This window comes from Oratosquilla oratoria, chromosome 2 (assembly GCF_046742065.1).
Source record: "Oratosquilla oratoria isolate Oo_2021 chromosome 2, ASM4674206v1, whole genome shotgun sequence".
Lineage (NCBI taxonomy): Eukaryota > Metazoa > Arthropoda > Malacostraca > Stomatopoda > Squillidae > Oratosquilla > Oratosquilla oratoria.
In genome coordinates this window covers 12297106-12316317 of record NC_134778.1, presented here as the reverse complement: position 1 = coordinate 12316317, position 19212 = coordinate 12297106, and the positions used below count along the sequence as shown (strand labels likewise).

General features: G+C 41.8%; 2 protein-coding genes across 3 annotated transcripts; both read left to right on the top strand.

The window, feature by feature from the left end:
* Positions 1 to 377: 377 nt before the first annotated feature.
* On the top strand, positions 378 to 10023 carry RecQ4 (RecQ4 helicase). 2 transcript variants are annotated; one of them, XM_076204978.1, is made up of 3 exons: positions 378 to 438; positions 3706 to 3789; positions 4354 to 10023. In XM_076204978.1, exons 2-3 carry the CDS (start codon positions 3724 to 3726, stop codon positions 9916 to 9918), a joined length of 5631 nt encoding a protein of 1876 aa, XP_076061093.1. In that variant the 5' UTR covers positions 378 to 438; positions 3706 to 3723; the 3' UTR covers positions 9919 to 10023. The 2 variants fall into 2 exon arrangements, with proteins under 2 accessions (XP_076061093.1, XP_076061103.1); XM_076204988.1 differs by lacking the exon at positions 378 to 438 and adding an exon at positions 853 to 1035.
* A 3003-nt stretch (positions 10024 to 13026) lies between these two features.
* LOC143034402 (uncharacterized) lies at positions 13027 to 17651 on the top strand. Its single transcript, XM_076200402.1, has 2 exons — positions 13027 to 13085; positions 17225 to 17651. Exons 1-2 carry the CDS (start codon positions 13027 to 13029, stop codon positions 17649 to 17651), a joined length of 486 nt encoding a protein of 161 aa, XP_076056517.1.
* Positions 17652 to 19212: the final 1561 nt, after the last annotated feature.

The following is a 19212-nucleotide window of genomic DNA, read 5'->3' as shown; positions in this document are numbered from 1 at the left end:
ACTTCTCGTATATACGGTAATGTCCTACGACAGCATAGCTAATAACCATAGAATAATATTGAATTTCCTGAAATATTTCTTGAATAACTATTTACCTTTGGTCATTCATTTCACAAGTCTATATAATATTTATCTGATTTGTAGGACCAAAATTACAGGGGGCTGTAACAAGTAGAGGAATGTAAACCTCCCACCAATACAAGTAAACAATTCCAATAATAAAAACTTGTTTACGTAAATATATTTTTCTTTAATTTCAATAATGATATTTTTTCACATAATAATGCAAATTTTTTTTTTAACATAATTAATAAAGTTTGAAAGACATTCACATAATATTTGAGAGTTTCTTAAGACTTCGGTAGATCCCACTGGAATAAAAGAATAACAAATCGACAACCGCGGACATAGCAGTGTTTGAATTGTTCGTTTTATAAGGTGAAGTAATACTTCATGATTAGTAGTAGTGCGCATTTAAAAAAAAAATACTGGAGATTACCCCTCACCTCACCTATGAAACGCAACCTGAATATTTTAATTTTCTGGGTCACTTTATGTACTTGTCAAAGGATACTTTTCCCGCCAGTTTGTGAGCCTGGTTGTTATTATACAAAATATAGTATATACTCAATCTGACTAATGTAAATGTATTTCAGAAACTTATGGGATACACAAATATAGCGACAGTCAGTTATTAGAATCGATACTGCAATTTCTTGGTATTAGATTGTGTTCGATTTACCTCAGTTGACAGTGTTCACGAAATGCGTAAAATCAGCTGTTACTTACTTACTAACTTCCTGCCTCTTATGATTATCATAGACATAGTCATAGGTTATTAGTGCTCTCATGTTAATAAACAATTGATATGGGAAAGAAGTGATACTTTAGAAAAAAGATACAAGGAGACAACAATTCTGGTGTATTCACCTATTACTGTCACGATCTTGCCTCTTGGCAGTAGGTTTAAAATTGAATTATTATCTCTCCTGTCAGGTTGTGATTAATGTACTACGTAAACAGTGAGGTCATTAGGTAGGTTCGGCGTAGTTCATTGATAGAAAAACTTAAAAACATTTATGGACATTTATTAACTAAAACATTTAACAACTTTGGCCTTTGTAACAACAAAAATTATAAATGATGAGAATATGCAAAACACAAGACAAGTGCAGACTACAGAACAATAAGACTATAAGGTTAAAATCTTACTAAAGCAGATTAAAAGACTCCCGGTTTTACTATTGCTAAACCAAAAATAAAACACTCCTAAGTTAAGATAAAAGTCTGGTCACCGCATGTCACACTAAATATAAATGAAAGGGCTATTCCTTTTCTTTTACATTCTCATCATTTATCTTTACTGATTTACAGTATTTATTTATTTTACCATTTATGTAGACTACTACACACAAAACATTGCAAATACCAGTACAAACTTTCTTCCCAGAGATGTGTGGGAGGGCACAAGGACTTTTGCCAAATGCTATAGGGTTGCAGATTTCCAACCTCAGAATCACGAAGCAAATTCTAGTTCTTGTAGGTTGGTTTCGGTGTCAACATCACAGTCTGGGGACACACAACTCCTACATCTCTGCCTGAGCCTCACTGTTCACCTGCTTACCCAACCCATGGACAAGTGGTGGGGAAATAAGAAGGAAATTCTTTTATTGATCCCCAACTCTAAAGACTTGTCGGCCAGTACATTAAGGTGTTAAAATATTGGCATGTCTATCGTAACAGTCTTTGAATGTGGCGATCGTCGGTGCAGTAACTACGCTCTCTGGGAGTGCATTCCAGTGGTCTGCAGTTGAGTTCATTGCTGCTCTTCATGAGGTTGGGCTGTTTGGGATTGGAGGCTCATCTGGGATATTGGCTAGGAATTTGTTTAGCCTTCTCTTGAAAGCCTCTGTGCTGACTTCCTTTAGGTCCCTTATCTCCCTTGGGAGACAGTTGAAGAGTCTGGGGCCAGCCCAGGTGAAGCTTACCACTTGGATCTATCATCTTCAGTTTCTGGGAGCATCTGCTTATGGACCTTCTGTTGCAGGTCATACCAAACATGGGTTGATGTTCCTACCTCCTTTTTGTGATGGGTTTGGTGTTGTGCCCTCTGCAATTTTCCAGATGTATATCACTATACAGCACTCTCTGCATCTCTGCAGTGAATAGAGCTTGAGGATTTTCAGCATCTTCCAGTGATTCAAGGAGCCCCCAAATAATGTTGTCTCGAATATCCTCTGAACCTGTTCGAGTTCTTGTATCTCCTTAACTTTGTATGGAGAACTTAGCTGGCATATATACAGTATTCTAGCTGTGACACTCCTGTTATTATTATTTTAGGAATAGCCTGTCCATCAATTTAGATAATTTTATTTCTTTAGACAACTCAGTTACTTGGGGTTGCATGTGGCAGGAAAAGGAGTGGAGGTAGAGGTAGATTGTAGATTGAGAGAAGCAAGTAACTGCCTTGAGGGGATTAAAATGTTTAATGAGAAATAGACATTTGGGAATGGATACTAAGAGGAGATTGTATGAAGGAGTGATTGTGCCGACATCACTGTATGGGGGAGAGACGTAGAACATAAGAGAGGAAGATTTTAAATGTGTTTGAGATGAAATTTCTGAGAAGTATGGTTGGGTTTACAAGGTTGAATAGAGAAATGAGTAGGAGAGTGAATGTGGAAAAGGAGATGGCAGACAGGGTTGATGAGAGAGTATTGGCATGGTTTGGACTCATAAAAAGATTAGTAAAAGAAGTGTGGAAGGCAGAGGTAGATGCCTGAGGATAAGATGGATGGATGAGGTAAAAGGGGCATTGAGCAAGAGGAGAATGTCTGTTGAGGGAGGAAGGGAGAAGGCAGAAGATAGGGGTGAATGGAAAATGGTTGTGTATGGATGATGCTGTGATGTATGGAAGGGAATGGATGGGGGTTAGGGAGTGGTTATGTATAAAAAATATTTTTATGCATCCTAAAGAGATATCTCCCTGTCTTCAATGTTTCTGCATTAGGGGGTGGAGATGGGGAGTTGCCAATTAAATGAAGGGGCCTTCCTGTAGATATATTGTGTCTTGATGCATTGTTTCTGACCTAAGGCAGTGGGCAAGATGCAGGGATGACCCATCATCTATGAGGAGCCAAGATGAGAGGGAGTGAGGGGTGGAATTATGCCTTTTGACTGGGAAAAAGCCCTTGGTATATGTATGTATCAATTTAGATATGGTAGGATTCTCCAGTGGTGTGTTTAGGTTGAGGGTAAGACTTATTTGTGGTCTTTTCCATGCATACACATTTAAAAAATATATCTCATGACTTTTGAGTATATTATTCGAACTTCTTCAGTAACTTAACCACTTGTACCTCACAATATTTAAAAAAACATGAGACTTTTTGACTCCTCCTGACTGCATTCAGTCCACCACCCAGGTTTGAAATAGTACCAACACAGAATAGGCCTGGTCACAATCAAATTGCTCCAGATGCAATCGCCACACATAAAACACTGAACACCTCATCCTACCTTGCCCTACTCTTGCCTTACCCAGACAGCAACACAATAGTTTTTCCTTGAATTAATTGTGAGCCAGTCTGGGGCCATATCACCAGTTGCTTGGGAGACCTGGGGCAACAGATGGATTGATTGATTATCTTAAGAAATAAAACTGATCCAACAGGACTCCATAACTTTATTCTCTCCCATTTTCAGGGTCAAAAAAGTGGAAATATGGACAAGGCAAACCAAATTGAAAGTCTGCAGCAGGACCTTGCTCTGGCTAAAGCTAAAATTAAAGTAAGTTTGAACCTTTTGTACATTAATGTCTCATAGCATGTAACTCACCTAGATGGAATTATTGTGATCCCACCTAGTCACTATAAAACTTCCATACCAGATGATCATTGTATTTCTGTTCAATTTGGTGTAAATGTGGTTGGCAGGTAATTTAGCTTCACTATTATATTCTAATTAAACGATTTTTGCAGTAACACAGATTTACAGGACAAGGTACATGATTAAGTTGTTTGGTCTTCAAATAGGAATATGAAATTTTATATATTAAATATAAGCATTAGAACATATGATCTTTTCATCACAATGGACTTTGTCAATTTCTATATGATTGACACAGTACTCTGCACAAGTTTAATATTATTATTATTATTATTATTATTATTACCACTGTTATTATTATTATAAACCAGTCATCTGTGCACCCACTGAAATTTGACCCCAACCAGTAGATGATGAGATGGTCCATTGGCACAATGGATGAACAATGAATGATTATTATAATGATAATAATATTGGTGGTGGTGTTATTATTATGTAGTTCTTCAACTTTATTTTCATTTTCAGGTCTGGGAATTAGAATACCATAAAGAACATGGAAGTAAGCCAGACAAGGAGTCACTGTCAGCTGCTCCTGAAGACATCAAGGCCTTTTATAAGGACTACTGGAGGAGCAGGAAACTCCTAGAAAGATGTAAAAGATCCAAGAGTTGTGGATTACTGAATGAAAAGAAAGAAGAATCTGATGAGAGCACATCACCCAAAGGAGACTGTACAAAGGAGCTGAACAATATGGAAAGTAATAGAGATGATAAAGGAAATACCAAGTTGGAAAGCTTAGATATTAATCAACAATCCATAGAAGGTTTAGGTTCATTAAAGGAAGAGGTGTCACTAAAACATATTGACAGTCAGACACCAAAATTAGAGGATGAACCTCATAATGACAAAGAAGCATTTTGCCAGACAGAGGAACCTACCCAGAATTTTCCATCCATAAAGCCTTTGGAACCTGAAGTGTGGGGTCAACATCTGAATCGGAGTAACATTGCCAAACAAGCTCTTAAAAAATCGAAAGATTCGAGTGATTCTCTGTATGCTCAGATGGCAGAGAAGATGAAAGCCATAGGTACTGTTAAAATGAGAAAATCCTTGAAACGTTTGCCCAGTGCCTCAGGTGCTCTTGGTAGGAACGCTCATACAAAATCATCAACTAACACTCTTGCCAATGCCTGTAATGGAAATAAAGAGAACATAATCAAAACTGACAACCAGCATGAAAAGATTTTTCATAACAATTCATTAAATGATATAATTAAAGATAATGATTCCAATGCCAAGGAAGAGCCCCTTATCGCCGAAGAACACTTAAATGAAAAACCCTTCGAGGATGAATCAGATTGTGTGGAAGAGCTTTTTCCTGACAAAATAATCGAGAGAGGCGATAATTCCATATCACTGTTTGACACACTTGATGAATTAAAACCCAAAACTTCCTTCAGAGTCAACAGTATCAGTCAAAGTGCTAAGGCCAAAGGAACAAAATCTGTAAATTTGATCACACTTGCTGCTCAGTCAAAAATAGAGACAGTAACTCCATTTCATAACATTGATAAAGGCTGGCTTACACGTTGTACGGGCGAAGTAGTTCAAGACAATGATGAAGAGAGTTGGAAACGAAACAGCTTCAGTAAGCCCAGGAACCTTACATCAAAAGAACTCCATCTCCGAATACCAGGAACTGAGGACTATAAACCAGAGGATATTGGAACCAGTTCTTCCCTGGAATGTGGTAAGAAAACAGATGTTGATTGTAGTGGTTATAGTGATAGTAAAGAGTCGCATAATGATTTGAATCATTCTGTTGTGTTCATGAAAGAACCTAAAGACTTGGAAAATTATGATATTGGTACCCATATGGATATCTTACCAGATCCCAATAAAAAGATTGAAGTAACTGAAGAACGTGTGGCTGAATTTAAGGACATTGGTGATACCATTACTATAAAAAACAGAAACCTTAAGCCAGTGAAGAAACCTAACATTGTAAGGAAACCAAGAAAGAAAAGAGTAAAGAAAGTTGAGGAAAATGGAGATCATTCAGTGATGAATTTAAGTGGAGAAGATCTTACAGAGGAACTTAGTGTTGGTAGAACAAGAGGGAAAGAGAAAATTGTTGTAGATGAGAAAACTGTACCTAATACAAATATTAATGAACTCCAAGAAGAACCCAGACGGAGCACAAGACAGAAAAGAAACAAAATTGAATGGGATGAAGATGATATTGATGTTGAGGATTCCGAAGATGAATGGAGGCCGGAAAAAGAACAGAAATCATCAAAGCGAAAATGGGAGTTTGAAAGTGATGATGAGGAGGGGTATAGTGATGATAATGATGTGACATTTAGAAAGAAATGGAAACAGGCAGAGGACTGGGATGAGCTTGAAAAACAAGGGAAGATCAAAAGTTCCTGGCCTCCCCCCAGAAAACAACGTATTTCAAAGGTGAAGTCCCGAGACCCAAGGAGGAAGGTGCTAAAGAAGACTGCAGGGAAGACCGTGAAAGTAGGTGCAGTGGCAGCAACTCAAGGGAAACAGGGCATTCGGAAGAGGAGAGTGACTGTGCGGAAGAAACCTGCAGGTGACGACTCTGGACAAGAGCAAGATAAGGCACCAGTGACAGTAAAAAGAGCAGAAGCTTGGCAGAGAGGACCTCAGTGCTCAACAATTAAAAATGGGTCATCAATTTCAGATGACCCTATTCCTCCACATACAAGCCATGAAGGCGGAGCTTTAGAAAGTGGATTTGTCGGCAACTACGACGAGCTGGAGGACATTGAAGCCCATGGGAGGAAGAGCAGTACAAGCAGCTATAGGTACATGTCAAAAGAAGAACGATTAATGAAGAAAGCTGCCTCTGGATCCCTGAACCAAAACTTTATCCGAATAAACCTGAAGAAGAAGACTTATGTTCGAGGCAAGAAGAGAATGTCTGGGGCTAAGTACAAACAGCAGGAGTGGAAGAAGAAGCAGACCTTTAAGCGTGCCGAGGATGGGGACGAAAGAGCCATCAAGTCTCTAACCTGTTTCAAGTGTGGGGATTTTGGCCACTGGGCTAAATATTGTACTGGTAAAACTGGAGACAAATTGATGCCAATTGAAGACTACGATGAAAGTGAGAGTACCTTCTTGACATTAGAAGAGGCGGCAGACATGGCCAGGGGCATAAAACCAACCCAGAACAATGCAACAAAAGTATATGATACACAGGACACCTTAGACCATGGAAACAAATTATGTGATACACAAGGAACTGCAGAACATACAAATGAATTATGTAGTACACAGGGCACTGCAAACAAGTTATGTGATACACAGGGCACCTCAGAGGTTGAAACTAAAGTAAACAATAGTCAAGAAACCTTTGAACCACCTGACAACAATCACAATGAATTTCCTGAAAGCATGGACTCGGATGATGATTTGTTCGGTGACATTGACGAAGACCAAGCTTTCAATACCCCTGCAAATATTGTACACACAATTAGCATTGAAAATGGTGCAGAAACTACTGCACCACATGTCAGCAACAGCACAGGAAGTATGACATGTAATGCTGATCCTGAAACAATTTCCCAAGATATTTTCGAAACTGGAGTGGAGGGCACGGACTCCAGTAATCGAGATCCTTCTGAAGTGGCTAGTCAGGGTGCAGTGGAGGGAGTCATTGGTTCTAACGAGAAAGGTATTGGAGTTTCAGAACCAGAATTGTCTCAAACCCAAGAAAATGGTTACTGGGGTTCACAGTCCTCCAGCAGTGGAATCGGCAAGGGAAGTGTGAAGCCACTGTACACTTTGCAGGCCAACGGTGAAGTTAAAGACACACCTGATGAGGTCAAGGAAGTTCTGAACATGTTTGGTTACTCTGGTTTCAGAAAAGGTCAAGAAGACGCTATTATGCGGATTTTATCGGGGAAGTCCACACTCCTTGTCCTATCCACAGGTTCTGGCAAAAGTTTGTGCTATCAGCTCCCTGCTTACCTCTACAAACAGTACAATGATTGTATCACGATATGCGTCTCTCCGCTTGTCTCCCTCATGGAGGATCAGGTGACGGGGTTGCCTCCATTTCTGAAGGCGGTGTGCCTCCACACGCACCAGAACCCCACTCAAAGAGCAAAGGCCATTCAGGCTCTCCAGTCAGGTCGCGTTCACATCCTCCTGGTCTCACCGGAGGCTGTAGTAGCCAGTCGAGGCAGAGGCATCCTCGGCACATTGCTCAAACAACTTCCGCCTGTTGCTTTTGCATGCTTAGACGAAGCGCACTGTGTGTCAGAGTGGTCGCACAACTTCCGTCCGTCATACCTGCGGGTGTGTCAGGTATTGAGAGAATGTTTGGGTGTGTCCACAATACTTGGGCTCACGGCTACTGCTCGGCATTCTACAGCTCTTAGTATTGCTAGTCATCTTCTGATCCCTGAAGTGCACAGTGGTATCATCCGAGGTGCCAGCGTCCCGGCCAACCTCATGCTCTCTGTATCGCGGGATCCTCATCGAGAAGAAGCCCTGCTTGCACTCTTACAGGGGGACAGATTTGCAAAGTGCAACTCCATCATTATTTATTGCACACGGAGGGATGAGTGCGAGCGGGTTGCGACATTCATCCGCACACAACTCCTTGACCCCTCAAAGATAGACGTCAAGAGCCACAGTAGAAAGACTCGCAGTCTGTCCTTTGATGCTGAGGCGTATCATGCAGGGCTTAGTTCTCATCGTCGCCACCAGGTCCAGAAGCGTTTCATGTCAGGTAAGCTGCGTGTAGTAGTGGCAACAGTAGCGTTTGGCATGGGTATAGACAAGTCAGATGTCCGTGGCATCATTCATTTTAATATGCCACGCAATGTGGAAAGCTATGTACAGGAGATTGGGAGAGCTGGGCGAGATGGTGAGATTGCACATTGTCATCTATTTCTTGACAATAATGATGGGAGTGACCTACAGGAACTCCGACGACATATTTATGCCAACTCGGTAGACCGTCACACAGTTCGAAAATTCTTGAACAGGATCTATAAACCTTGCACGTGTGCAAAAATCAGAGGCTTGGAGTCTGACTTGACTGATAAAGATGTTTGTAGGTCACCAGTTGGAGCAGGGGCCAAGGCGGGTTACTCCTCGTCTTCAGCTGCCCCCAATGTATCGTCATGTCCTGGACACGAGGTTGGAGTTCCGATAGAAGGTTTAGTGCAGAGTTTAGATATTCCCGAGGAGAACATTGAGACTCTTCTTTGCTACCTGGACTTGAATCCCAGCTCTGGATTTGTTTTGAAACAGCATGTATATACCACCAGCACTCTGTCTTGCTATGGGGGTTCTCGCCAGTTGCGTCAGGTGAGCAGGAAGTGTCCGCCTCTTGCGGTTGCTATTGCCCTAGATAGGGAAAATGGGAAAGACCATGAAAAGAGCACCAGCATCACTTTCCCTGTTGTAGAGATAGCAGCAAGGATGGGTTGGAACAGTGGTGTTGTCAAACGGGAATTGAAGAACCTGGAGTGGGATACAAGTGGATTGGAAAGTGGTGGTAAAGTGAGACGGTCTGGAGTTATAGTTGAATTTTCTGAACTAGGGTTCCACATGTACATCAAAGGGGACAAGACAGATGATGAACAAGACCAGCTTTTAGAAGATTTATATGGCCGAACAGTAAAACAGGAGAGAGACCAGCTGAGACAGTTGCATCACACGTACACAATGTTACGTTCTGCATCCCATAATTCCATTCTTCTGTGTGCTGATGAAGTGGACTTGGAAAGATGTGACAGACTGAAAACCTCTCTACGGGATTACTTCCTTCCTGATGGGGATAGAGCTGGGGATGAAATAGACAGGCAGCTGTATATCCGGCCAGAAGTCGAAGCTCGTGTGGCAGGGGATGTACGTGCACTCATCACCACACACGTTGACCAAACCTGGACAGGTCGAGCTGTGGCAAGAGTTTTCCATGGTATAAGTTCACCAAATTTCCCCGCAGAAGTTTGGGGGAGAGTTCGCCGGTTCTGGCGAGCCCATTTGAATGTAGATTTTAATATAGTACTGTCAGTAGCTACAAAAGAAATATTGAGATGTAAATAGTGTTCTCTTGATTTCTATTTTTATACATATTTGTACTATATTCCTGTTTTGTATATATTTTTCATAATGTGTATTTTAATTGTACAGAAATTAAAATTTTCTTAAGCATCTTTAATATGTATTTTTTTTTTATCTCTGCCTAAGAAACATGTGTTTCCATAGAATAATTATTGTATTTGGAACATTTGACTAGGCTTGTTTATAAAGAAGGTAGCTGTTGCACCTTTGAATTTATAAGAAAATGACAATGATGAATGAGGAAGATGAAGGAGAAATAAGGAAAGATGAGGTGATAGCAATTATTAAAAGGATGAGAACAGGTAAGGCACCTGGGTTGGATGGGTGTCATGTGGAGTGTCTAAAAAAGGGAGGTACAGTGGTGGACTGGTTGGGTTGTTTAATGTTTGTCTAAAAGAGGGTAGAGTGGAGGAGTGCCTGTATAGTTCCACTTTACAAGGGAAAAGTGGACAAGTGTGAGTAGTAGTTTCAGAGGGATCAGTGTGATGAGTGCAGTTAGGAAGGCTTATGGGAGGGTTTTGATTGAGAGAAACAGAGGGAGTAATTGGTGAGGAACAGTGTAGGTTTAGGACAGGTGGGGGTTGCTTAGATTAGATTTTTGTGGTAAGACAGATATGTGAGAATGCTTTAGGAAAAGGTAAGGATGTTTTTTGGGCCTTTATGGATTTGGAAATGGCTTATGACAAGGTACACAGGAAGGCAATGTGGGAGGTATTGCGGATATATGTTGTAGGAGGAAAGCTGTTAACAGCAGTCAAAAGTTTTTATGAGAGTAGTAGAGCATGTGTTAGAATTTGAAATGGAGAGAGTGAATGGTTTGAAGTAAAGGTGGGACTTCACCAGGGATGTGTTATGTTGCCTTGGCTGTTCAATTTAAACATGGATGGGGTGGTGTGAGAGGTAAACACAAAGGTAATGGACCAGGAATTGGAGATGGTTTAAGAAAATGGAGAAAAATGGGAGATATGTATGAATGATTTCTCCCCATCTTTTTCTGCATGAAGGGCCAAAGAGCGGGTAATGCTGTGACCGTATACACACACACACCCGACTTCCTGCTCACAAGCTGGAGTAACGACTCGTAGTGCAGCAATACTGAAATTTCAGCCCTGGGAGGGATTCGAACCCAGACCGCCGTGGGGATAGGCTAGGCTAAAGGTGAAACTAGATCATCTTATTCTTAGTGTTCTTTGTGTAGGCTGTCATGCACATTTTGTGAATCTGCACAGATTGGATATTTGTTAAAATGTGTAGCACCAATAATGAATTCACAACTGGGAGTACATATATCAAACCCATTAGATATGCACGCATTATGAACCTAACCTGATCTTACGTAACCTAACTTTTAACGCATCGTTATGCGTGCATACCAAATGGATTCATTATCTGTACGTCCAGGTATGAGTTCTTATTGGTGCTGCACATTTTATGGATGATGCTCTGTATATTCACAAATTGTGCATTACATATATTACATAGGCATGTAGTCTATTGGCTTGTGGGGTGGTAGTTCTCGTGTGTGCGTAATGTCCCCTAAACTACTCTTCAGAATCATGAACTACCCCAGTGTTTTCCAGAATGTGACCCCTTTCAGTAGTACCAAACATACTAATACCCCCACCTAGCCTTCTGAAAACGAACCAATTTATTTATATTGCTGATACATTATCTTAGAATTTAAAAGATTAATCACAGTGGAGAGAGCAATGATTTTTTGTTATTGTTAATTAATGTTAACTGAAAAAATATTCAATTATACATTTAAATGAGAAGGATGTTTTTACTTTTTTGATACAAGCAAATCAATACGCGGTTCTGCGTAGCTGAATGTACATACGGTCAGACCTGCGTTTCCCAACCTTTTCCGACCATAGCACCCCCTGTTGTTACTAAGCAGTCCAGCACCCCTATGTTGTTGTTAGAAGGATAAAAGAAAGTGAAGTGTATTGCTTGATGATTTATTTTCTTGATTTCTTGCAATTGAAACAAATTGACAATACTGTATTGTTTGTAGAAGAAATAACACCCTAGATAAATAAAATACATATACATACCAAAGACTTTTCCACCTTACAAGGGAGGTAGCCAAAAACAAAGGCATAAAAACCATTCCCACCCATTCCATCCCTAATACACTGCACTCCCCTCCACCCTCTACCCTCCCTCTTATCTTGGCACCTCCTGGATGACGGGTCATCCCTGCATCTTGTCCACTGCTCTGGGTCAGAAGCAGTGTCGCAAGACACAGCACATCCACAGCAAGGTCGCTTCATTAAATCAATGACCCACCCCCCCTCTCCGTCCCCTCATGCAGAAAGGGAGAAGATGGGGAGAAATCCCTTCGGGCTGCATCAAAATTTTTCTCACACATACTACCTCACCTCCCATCCCCCCACCCATTCCACCTCATGCATCACAACATCATCCATATACAACCATTCTCCATTCACCCCTGTCTTCTGTCCTCTCCCGTCCTTCCTCTACAGATATTCCCCTCTTCCCCAAAGCCCCTTTCACCCCATCCATCCATCTCATCCTAGGTCGCCCCCTCATGTTCACTCCTTCCACATCTGCCTTCCATACCTCTTTTACTAGTCTTTCTTCACTCATTCTTTCCATGTGTCCAAACCATCCCAATACTATTTCATCAACCCTATCTCCCAACTCCCTTACCACCCCTGTTCTCCTCACCTCCTCATTTCTCACTCTATCCACCCTAGTAACCCCTATCATACTTTTCAGACACCTCATCTCAAACACATTCAAACTCTTTTTCTCTTCCTCTCTTATGTTACATGTTTCTGCCCCATACAGTCCTGTTGGCACAATCACTCCTTCATACAATCTCCTCTTAACCTCCATTCCCAAATGTCTATTCCTCATTACATTTTTTAATCCACCAAGGCATTTACTCGCTTCTCTCAATCTACATTCTACCTCCACCTCCACTCCACCCTTTTCTGCCACATTCGCACCCAAGTATCTAAAACTATGCACTTCCAATTGCTCTCCCTTAATATTCACTTCCAATCTGCTGCCACTTTCACCCTTTGTACATCTCATCACCTTACTTTACCCATAGGAGCCATGACCCGCAACTTGGGAACCACTGGACAAAAAAGTTTGGGTAGACTTTTGCTTCCCCAGTAATAACTGAGAAAATTACGCTTTTTAGAGGATGAATGAGCATCAGTACCCATTAAAATACTACCAGTTGCAGCCACAAGGAAAGCGTCCAACAGGAAGACCCAGGAAGAGATGGAGAGACGGTATCAGACAATCCATAGAGTCAAGAGGAAGAACTATGGAGGAGGTGGAGAGAGTGCAGCTGTATGCTGATAGGGCCTTGTGGAGGGACTTCGTGAGGCATCATCGCTGACAGGGCATCGCCCTACCTGGTGTATGGTGAGAAAGGTGAGATTTAACCCTCTTAAAAAAAAAAGAAAAAAGATGTAACTTGTATGAATGTATGTAGCTGAAATTGACGTGAAAAATTCAACCAAACTTGTAAATTTGAGATATAAAAATTATGAGAAAGACATTGTGCTTTACATTGGTCAGATTGGACTATTAAATGATGTAACCTGTATAAATCCATGACCAAAAAGATATATATATATATGAGTGGAAGGGTGGTGAGGTAAACACAGAGAACAGTTGGAGTTTTATTCACTGATGTTTCGTCCTTACCAGGACATTCTCAAAGTACATACAGTTTCAGAAAATTGTATGTACTTTGAGAATGTCCTGGTAAGGACGAAACGTCAGTGAATAAAACTTAACTGTTCTCTATGTTTAACTCACCACCCTTCCACTCATTTGTCTTTCATACTTCAATATATATATATGTATATATGTATGTATATATATATATATGTATATAATATATATATATATATATATATATATATATATATATATATATATATATATATATATATATATAAGGAGAAGGAGTACGAAAAGAAGCTGAAGGAGGAGTGGGAGGGAGTAAAGGATGGAGCAGAGATGGGTGTGGAGGAGGAATGGGGATGGTTCAAGGAGGGAGTCTTAAAGTGTGCAAGGATGGTGTGTGGAACAAGAAGGACAGGGGGAAATAGAAGAAAGGGTAGTGAATGGTGGGATGAGGAAACAAAGAAGGTTGTAGAAGAGAAGAAGCGAGCATTCACAGATTGGTTACAAAAGAGGACAGGGGAGTCATATGAGACGTACAAAGAAAAGAAAAGAGAAGTAAAGCAAAAGGTAAAGGAGGCAAAGAGGAGAGCAGATGTGAAATGGGGTAAGAGTATGACAGAAAATTTTGAAAGTAATAAAAAGATGTTTTGGAAAGAAATTAAGAGAGGAAGAGGAGGCGAATCAAGTAGGGAAGAAAAGGTAAAAGGTGCAGATGGAGAGATGATAATGGAAGAGAAGGCAGTAAGGGGAAGATGGGCAGAATATTTTAGGGAGTTGCTAAATGTGAAGGAGGATAGGGAAGGAAAGGTAGCTGCAGTGGGAAATGCGAAGAAAATGAGAGTGATGAGTGAGGAGAATGGAGGAGAAATAAGGAAGGATGAGGTGAAGGCAGTTGTAAGGATGATGAAAGCAGGTAAGGCACCTGGTCTGGATGGATGCCATGCAGAATGTCTGAAAAAGGGAGGTTCAGTGATGATGGACTGGTTGGTGAGGTTATTTAATGTTTGCTGGAGAGAGGGTAGAGTACCGGAGGACTGGAGAAGTGCCTGTATAGTTCCTCTTTACAAGGGAAAAGGGGACAAGTGTGAATGTAGTAGTTTCAGAGGGATTAGCCTGTTAAGTGTAGTAGGGAAGGCTTATGGGAGGATCTTGATTGAGAGTATTAGGAGAGGAACAGAAGGAGTAATTGGTGAGGAACAGTGTGGATTTAGGACAGGTAGAGGTTGTGTAGATCAGATCTTTGTGGTAAGACAGATATGTGAGAAAGCTATAGGAAAGGGGAAGGATGTTTTTTTGGGCTTTTATGGATCTGGAAAAGGCTTATGATAGGGTAGACAGAAAGGCACTGTGTTTTGCCACCCCTTGTCACCACTGGCACCACCACTGTCGGTCTTCGACCATTACACTTATATTTGACTTGTAATACCACTCGTCTCGAGGCCCCTTGCCTTCGTTACGTGAGTTTCACTAAATATTCAAGTTCCTCTTAAGCAGTAGGCCCAATGCCTTGTATTTCCTGTAGTCTCACTATTTTCTAGGCCCCGTGCCTAGTTCTCTCGTCCTTTGGGTTAATAAAAGGGTGGTGAATTTTCTTTCTTCTTTCACTGTAATTTCACCGTCTTGTTACACTCAGGATCTCTTTCTCTCGTCTCTCTACATCGTCTCTCTAGATCGTCTGACGAGATCCCGTATCCTACGCTAAGCTACCTTCGTCTGACGTCACTAATTTTTCTAATCCAATCTCCTGTGACTTCTGAAATAAATGTCACTCCTTATGGGCGTGACTTTGAATTCATGCACCAATAGTTTTTTTCTCCTTCTCCACCTTGCACCAATCCGGAAAGCCATTGCAATGCCACTAGCAATATCGTTTACCTCAGCATTAGTCAAACGAAGCTAACCTGCGCTTACAGAGTTTTGATTACATCATCGATTATAAAACAGTCACCACCGTCGGTGTGTTTACATAGACATAACGTCGCCCTCGAGCAGGCGTCGAGTCTGAATTATTCTAATGTCCTAGCTCATTTCCATTCGTACAACTACCGGCCTCTTACACTGTGGGAGGTTATGCAGATTTATGGGATAGGAGGAAAGCTTTTGGGAGCTGTCAAGAGGTTTTATGAGAGTAGTCGAGCTTGTGTCAGGATTAGAAATGGAGAGAGTGAGTGGTTTGAAGTGAAGGTGGGACTTCGTCAAGGATGCGTTATGTCGCCCTGGCTGTTCAACTTATACATGGATGGGGTGGTGCGAGAGGTGAATGCTAGGGTAGTGGGTCAGGGATTGGAGATGGTTAAAGAAAATGGAGAAAAGTGGGAGGTGAGCCAGCTGTTGTTTGTGGACGACACTGCGCTTGTGGCAGGGTCAGAGGAGGGATTGAGGAAGCTGGTGGCAGAGTTTGGGAGAGTATGTGATAGAAGAAAGCTAAAGATAAATGTGGGTAAAAGTAAGGTGATGAGATGTACAAGGGGTAAAAGTGGCAGTAGACTGGAAGTGAACATTAAGGGAGAGCGACTGGAGGAAGTGGATAGTTTTAGATACTTGGGTGCAAGTGTAGCAGGAAAAGGTGGAGTGAAGGTGGAGGTAGAATGTAGATTGAGAGAAGCGAGTAAATGCCTTGGTGGATTAAAGAGTGTAATGAGGAACAGACATTTAGGAATGGATGCGAAGAGGAGACTGTATGAAGGAGTGATTGTGCCAACAGCACTGTATGGGGCAGAAACATGGAACATAAGAGAAGAAGAGAGAAGGATTTTGAACGTGTTTGAGATGAGGTGTCTGTGAAGTATGATGGGGGTTACTAGGCTGGATAGAGTGAGAAACGAGGAGAACAGGGGTGGAAAAGGAGCTGGGAGATATGGTTGATGAAAGAGTATTAGGATGGGTTGGACACATGGAAAGAATGAGTGAAGAAAGACTAGTAAAAGAGGTATGGAAGGCAGATGTGGAGGGAGTGAACATGAGGGGACGTCCTAGGATGAGGTGGATGGATGGGGTGAAGGGGGCTTTGGGGAAGAGGGGAATGTCTGTTGAGGAAGGAAGGGAGAGGACGGAAGACAGAGGTGAGTGGAGAATGGTTGTATATGGATGATGTTGTGATTGCATGAGGAGGAATGGGCGGGGGGTGGGGGGGGGCAGTATGTGTGAGTAAATTTTGACGCAGCCCGAAGGAATTTCTCCCCGTCCTCTCCTTATATGCAAGGGGGGACGGAGAGGGGGGGTCGCCGATTAAATGAAGCGACCTTGCTGTGGATGTGCTGTGTCTTGCGACACTGCTTCTGACCCAGGGCGGTGGGCAAGGTGCAGGGATGACCCGTCATCCAGGAGGTGCTCAGATGAGAGGGAGGGTGTGGAGTGTATTTAGGGATGAAATGGGTGGGAGTGTTTTTATGCCTTTCCCTTTTTGGCTACCTCCCTTGAAAGGGGGAAAAAGCCTTGGTATATGTATGTATGTATTATATATATATATATATATATATATATATTCCCGTCTCTGTAATATGGCTTGTTGAATACCCTGCAGTCACAGAGGGAGAGACTTTCATACTTTATAGAGGAACCTTCTGCATAGAAATAGTTGTAATTATATAAGGATACTATATATTGCAAGGGAGGATCCCAAAACATCGGAACTACAGTATGCAGATGACAACGCTGCTGTAGCCCACACCCATGCAGAACTCCAACAATCAGTGGATAATTTCCATGCTGCCTACACATGTTTTGGCCTGACAGTTAACAAGGCCAAAACTAAGATATTGGCCCAACCAAGACCAGGGGAAAATCCACCAGCAACTAACATCACCATGGATGGAACCACAATTGAATGCGTCGAATATTTCCCATACCTGGGAAGCATCCTTTCCACCCAGAGCACATCCTCCAAAGAGATTGAAAACAGGTTACAAGCTGGCCACACTGCATATGGGAGACTATCCACCAGGGTGTTCAAGAACAAAGGCCTAACCACCCATACAAAAGTGATGGTATATAACGCCGTCATAGTATCTACCCTGTTATATGCATGCGAGACTTGACCCTTTATAGTAGGGACCTCAAAAAACTAGAACAATTCCACCAGAAAAACTGAGAGCAATAATGAAAATCAAATGGAACGACTATGTGTCCAATACATCAGTCCTTGAAAGAGCCAAAGTCACTAGCATCGAAGCCATGATCATGAAACACCGCTTAAGATGGTCTGGCCATGTGGTGCGTACGGAGGACACAAGACTACCAAAGAAAATTCTCCTCAGTGAGTTAAATACAGGTGATCGCCTTCGAGGCCGCCCTATGCTCCGATTTAAAGACCAACTCAAGAAATCCCTCAAGGAAGCTAACATAGACCCAAACACCTTCGAAGCTTCAGCGTATGATAGGAATGGGTGGAGAAACAAAATTAAAGTGGGCACGGAACTCTTCGAAGAGAATAGAAGAGCCAACCTGGTAGCTAAACGACAGCAACGGGTAGAAAGAACAAAACAACCACAACCACCTCCCACGATTCAGTGCGATCAATGCCCTCGGTTGTTCAGGGCACGAATTGGCCTTACGAGCCATAAGAAGGCTCACCACCCTAATAATGCTTCACCTCTTATAACCCCCCTCCTCTATTCAACCCTCTATTGGGACTGGTAACTATGATACTCGGATACGAGTACATGCCGACGACGACTATATATTGCAAGGGAGGATCCCAAAACATCAGAAATAGAATAGGGGCAGTCCAACAAGTGTTGGAAGATTAGTCATAAAGATGTGGAAATCCTAATTATTGACAGTGTTAGTTTTGTTGGTACATTCCCTAACCGTTTTTACACTCGGCGGAAACGCAATAGACAGCAATTTATAAAAAATTCTCACAGCTATTCAATAGATTCAACGTTTACGATGGCGCGTGATTTGCGACGGCTTCTCAAGCGTCACACTTCCGACGATTCCCGAACTTGTTTTCGAAGTGCAGCCGATTTTTTCGTAGTTGAAAAATAGGTTTTTTTTTCTATATTCAGTTTCAGTAGCAAAAAGAAAAAAAAATCGTGAGAACGGTCGGCAGTGCCTTTTATTTGCTCTGTAATTTTGAAAAAAAAGAGTAAATTTCGTGCATTCTGACAGTGAAGTCATGCCCGCGCGAATATACTCGTATAAGCAAACACCAAATGACGTGCTAGAGGATAGCATATATGATACGACTTCGTTAGGACGTACAATCCTGTCGGACGGTCTCCACCAACCTTACCTTAGTCTCTGTAGTGTACATGTATATTTATTTAATAATATAATTGTGTACATATTGTAGTGACGCGCCGCTGGTCAAAACCAGATTGGCCGTCACACATATTCTTGTTAATTTGGGAATATGACTCCCACGGGCTTTTATGGTGAGCCCGTTTGTAGGGTGATTCAGTGTATGTGTGTGTGTTAGTCACTCGAGCTAGTCCTATATACTCGCTGTAGTTGACAAGCGTATAGTTAGCAAGACGTCTCGGTCAGCCAGCCAATCAGAAACTCAGGAAAGCACCCCGGGGCCACTTTGTTGTGGTTAGGTTCGGACAAGCCAGGGAAATGAAACTCACAATAACACGAAGGTACTCGGGTTTT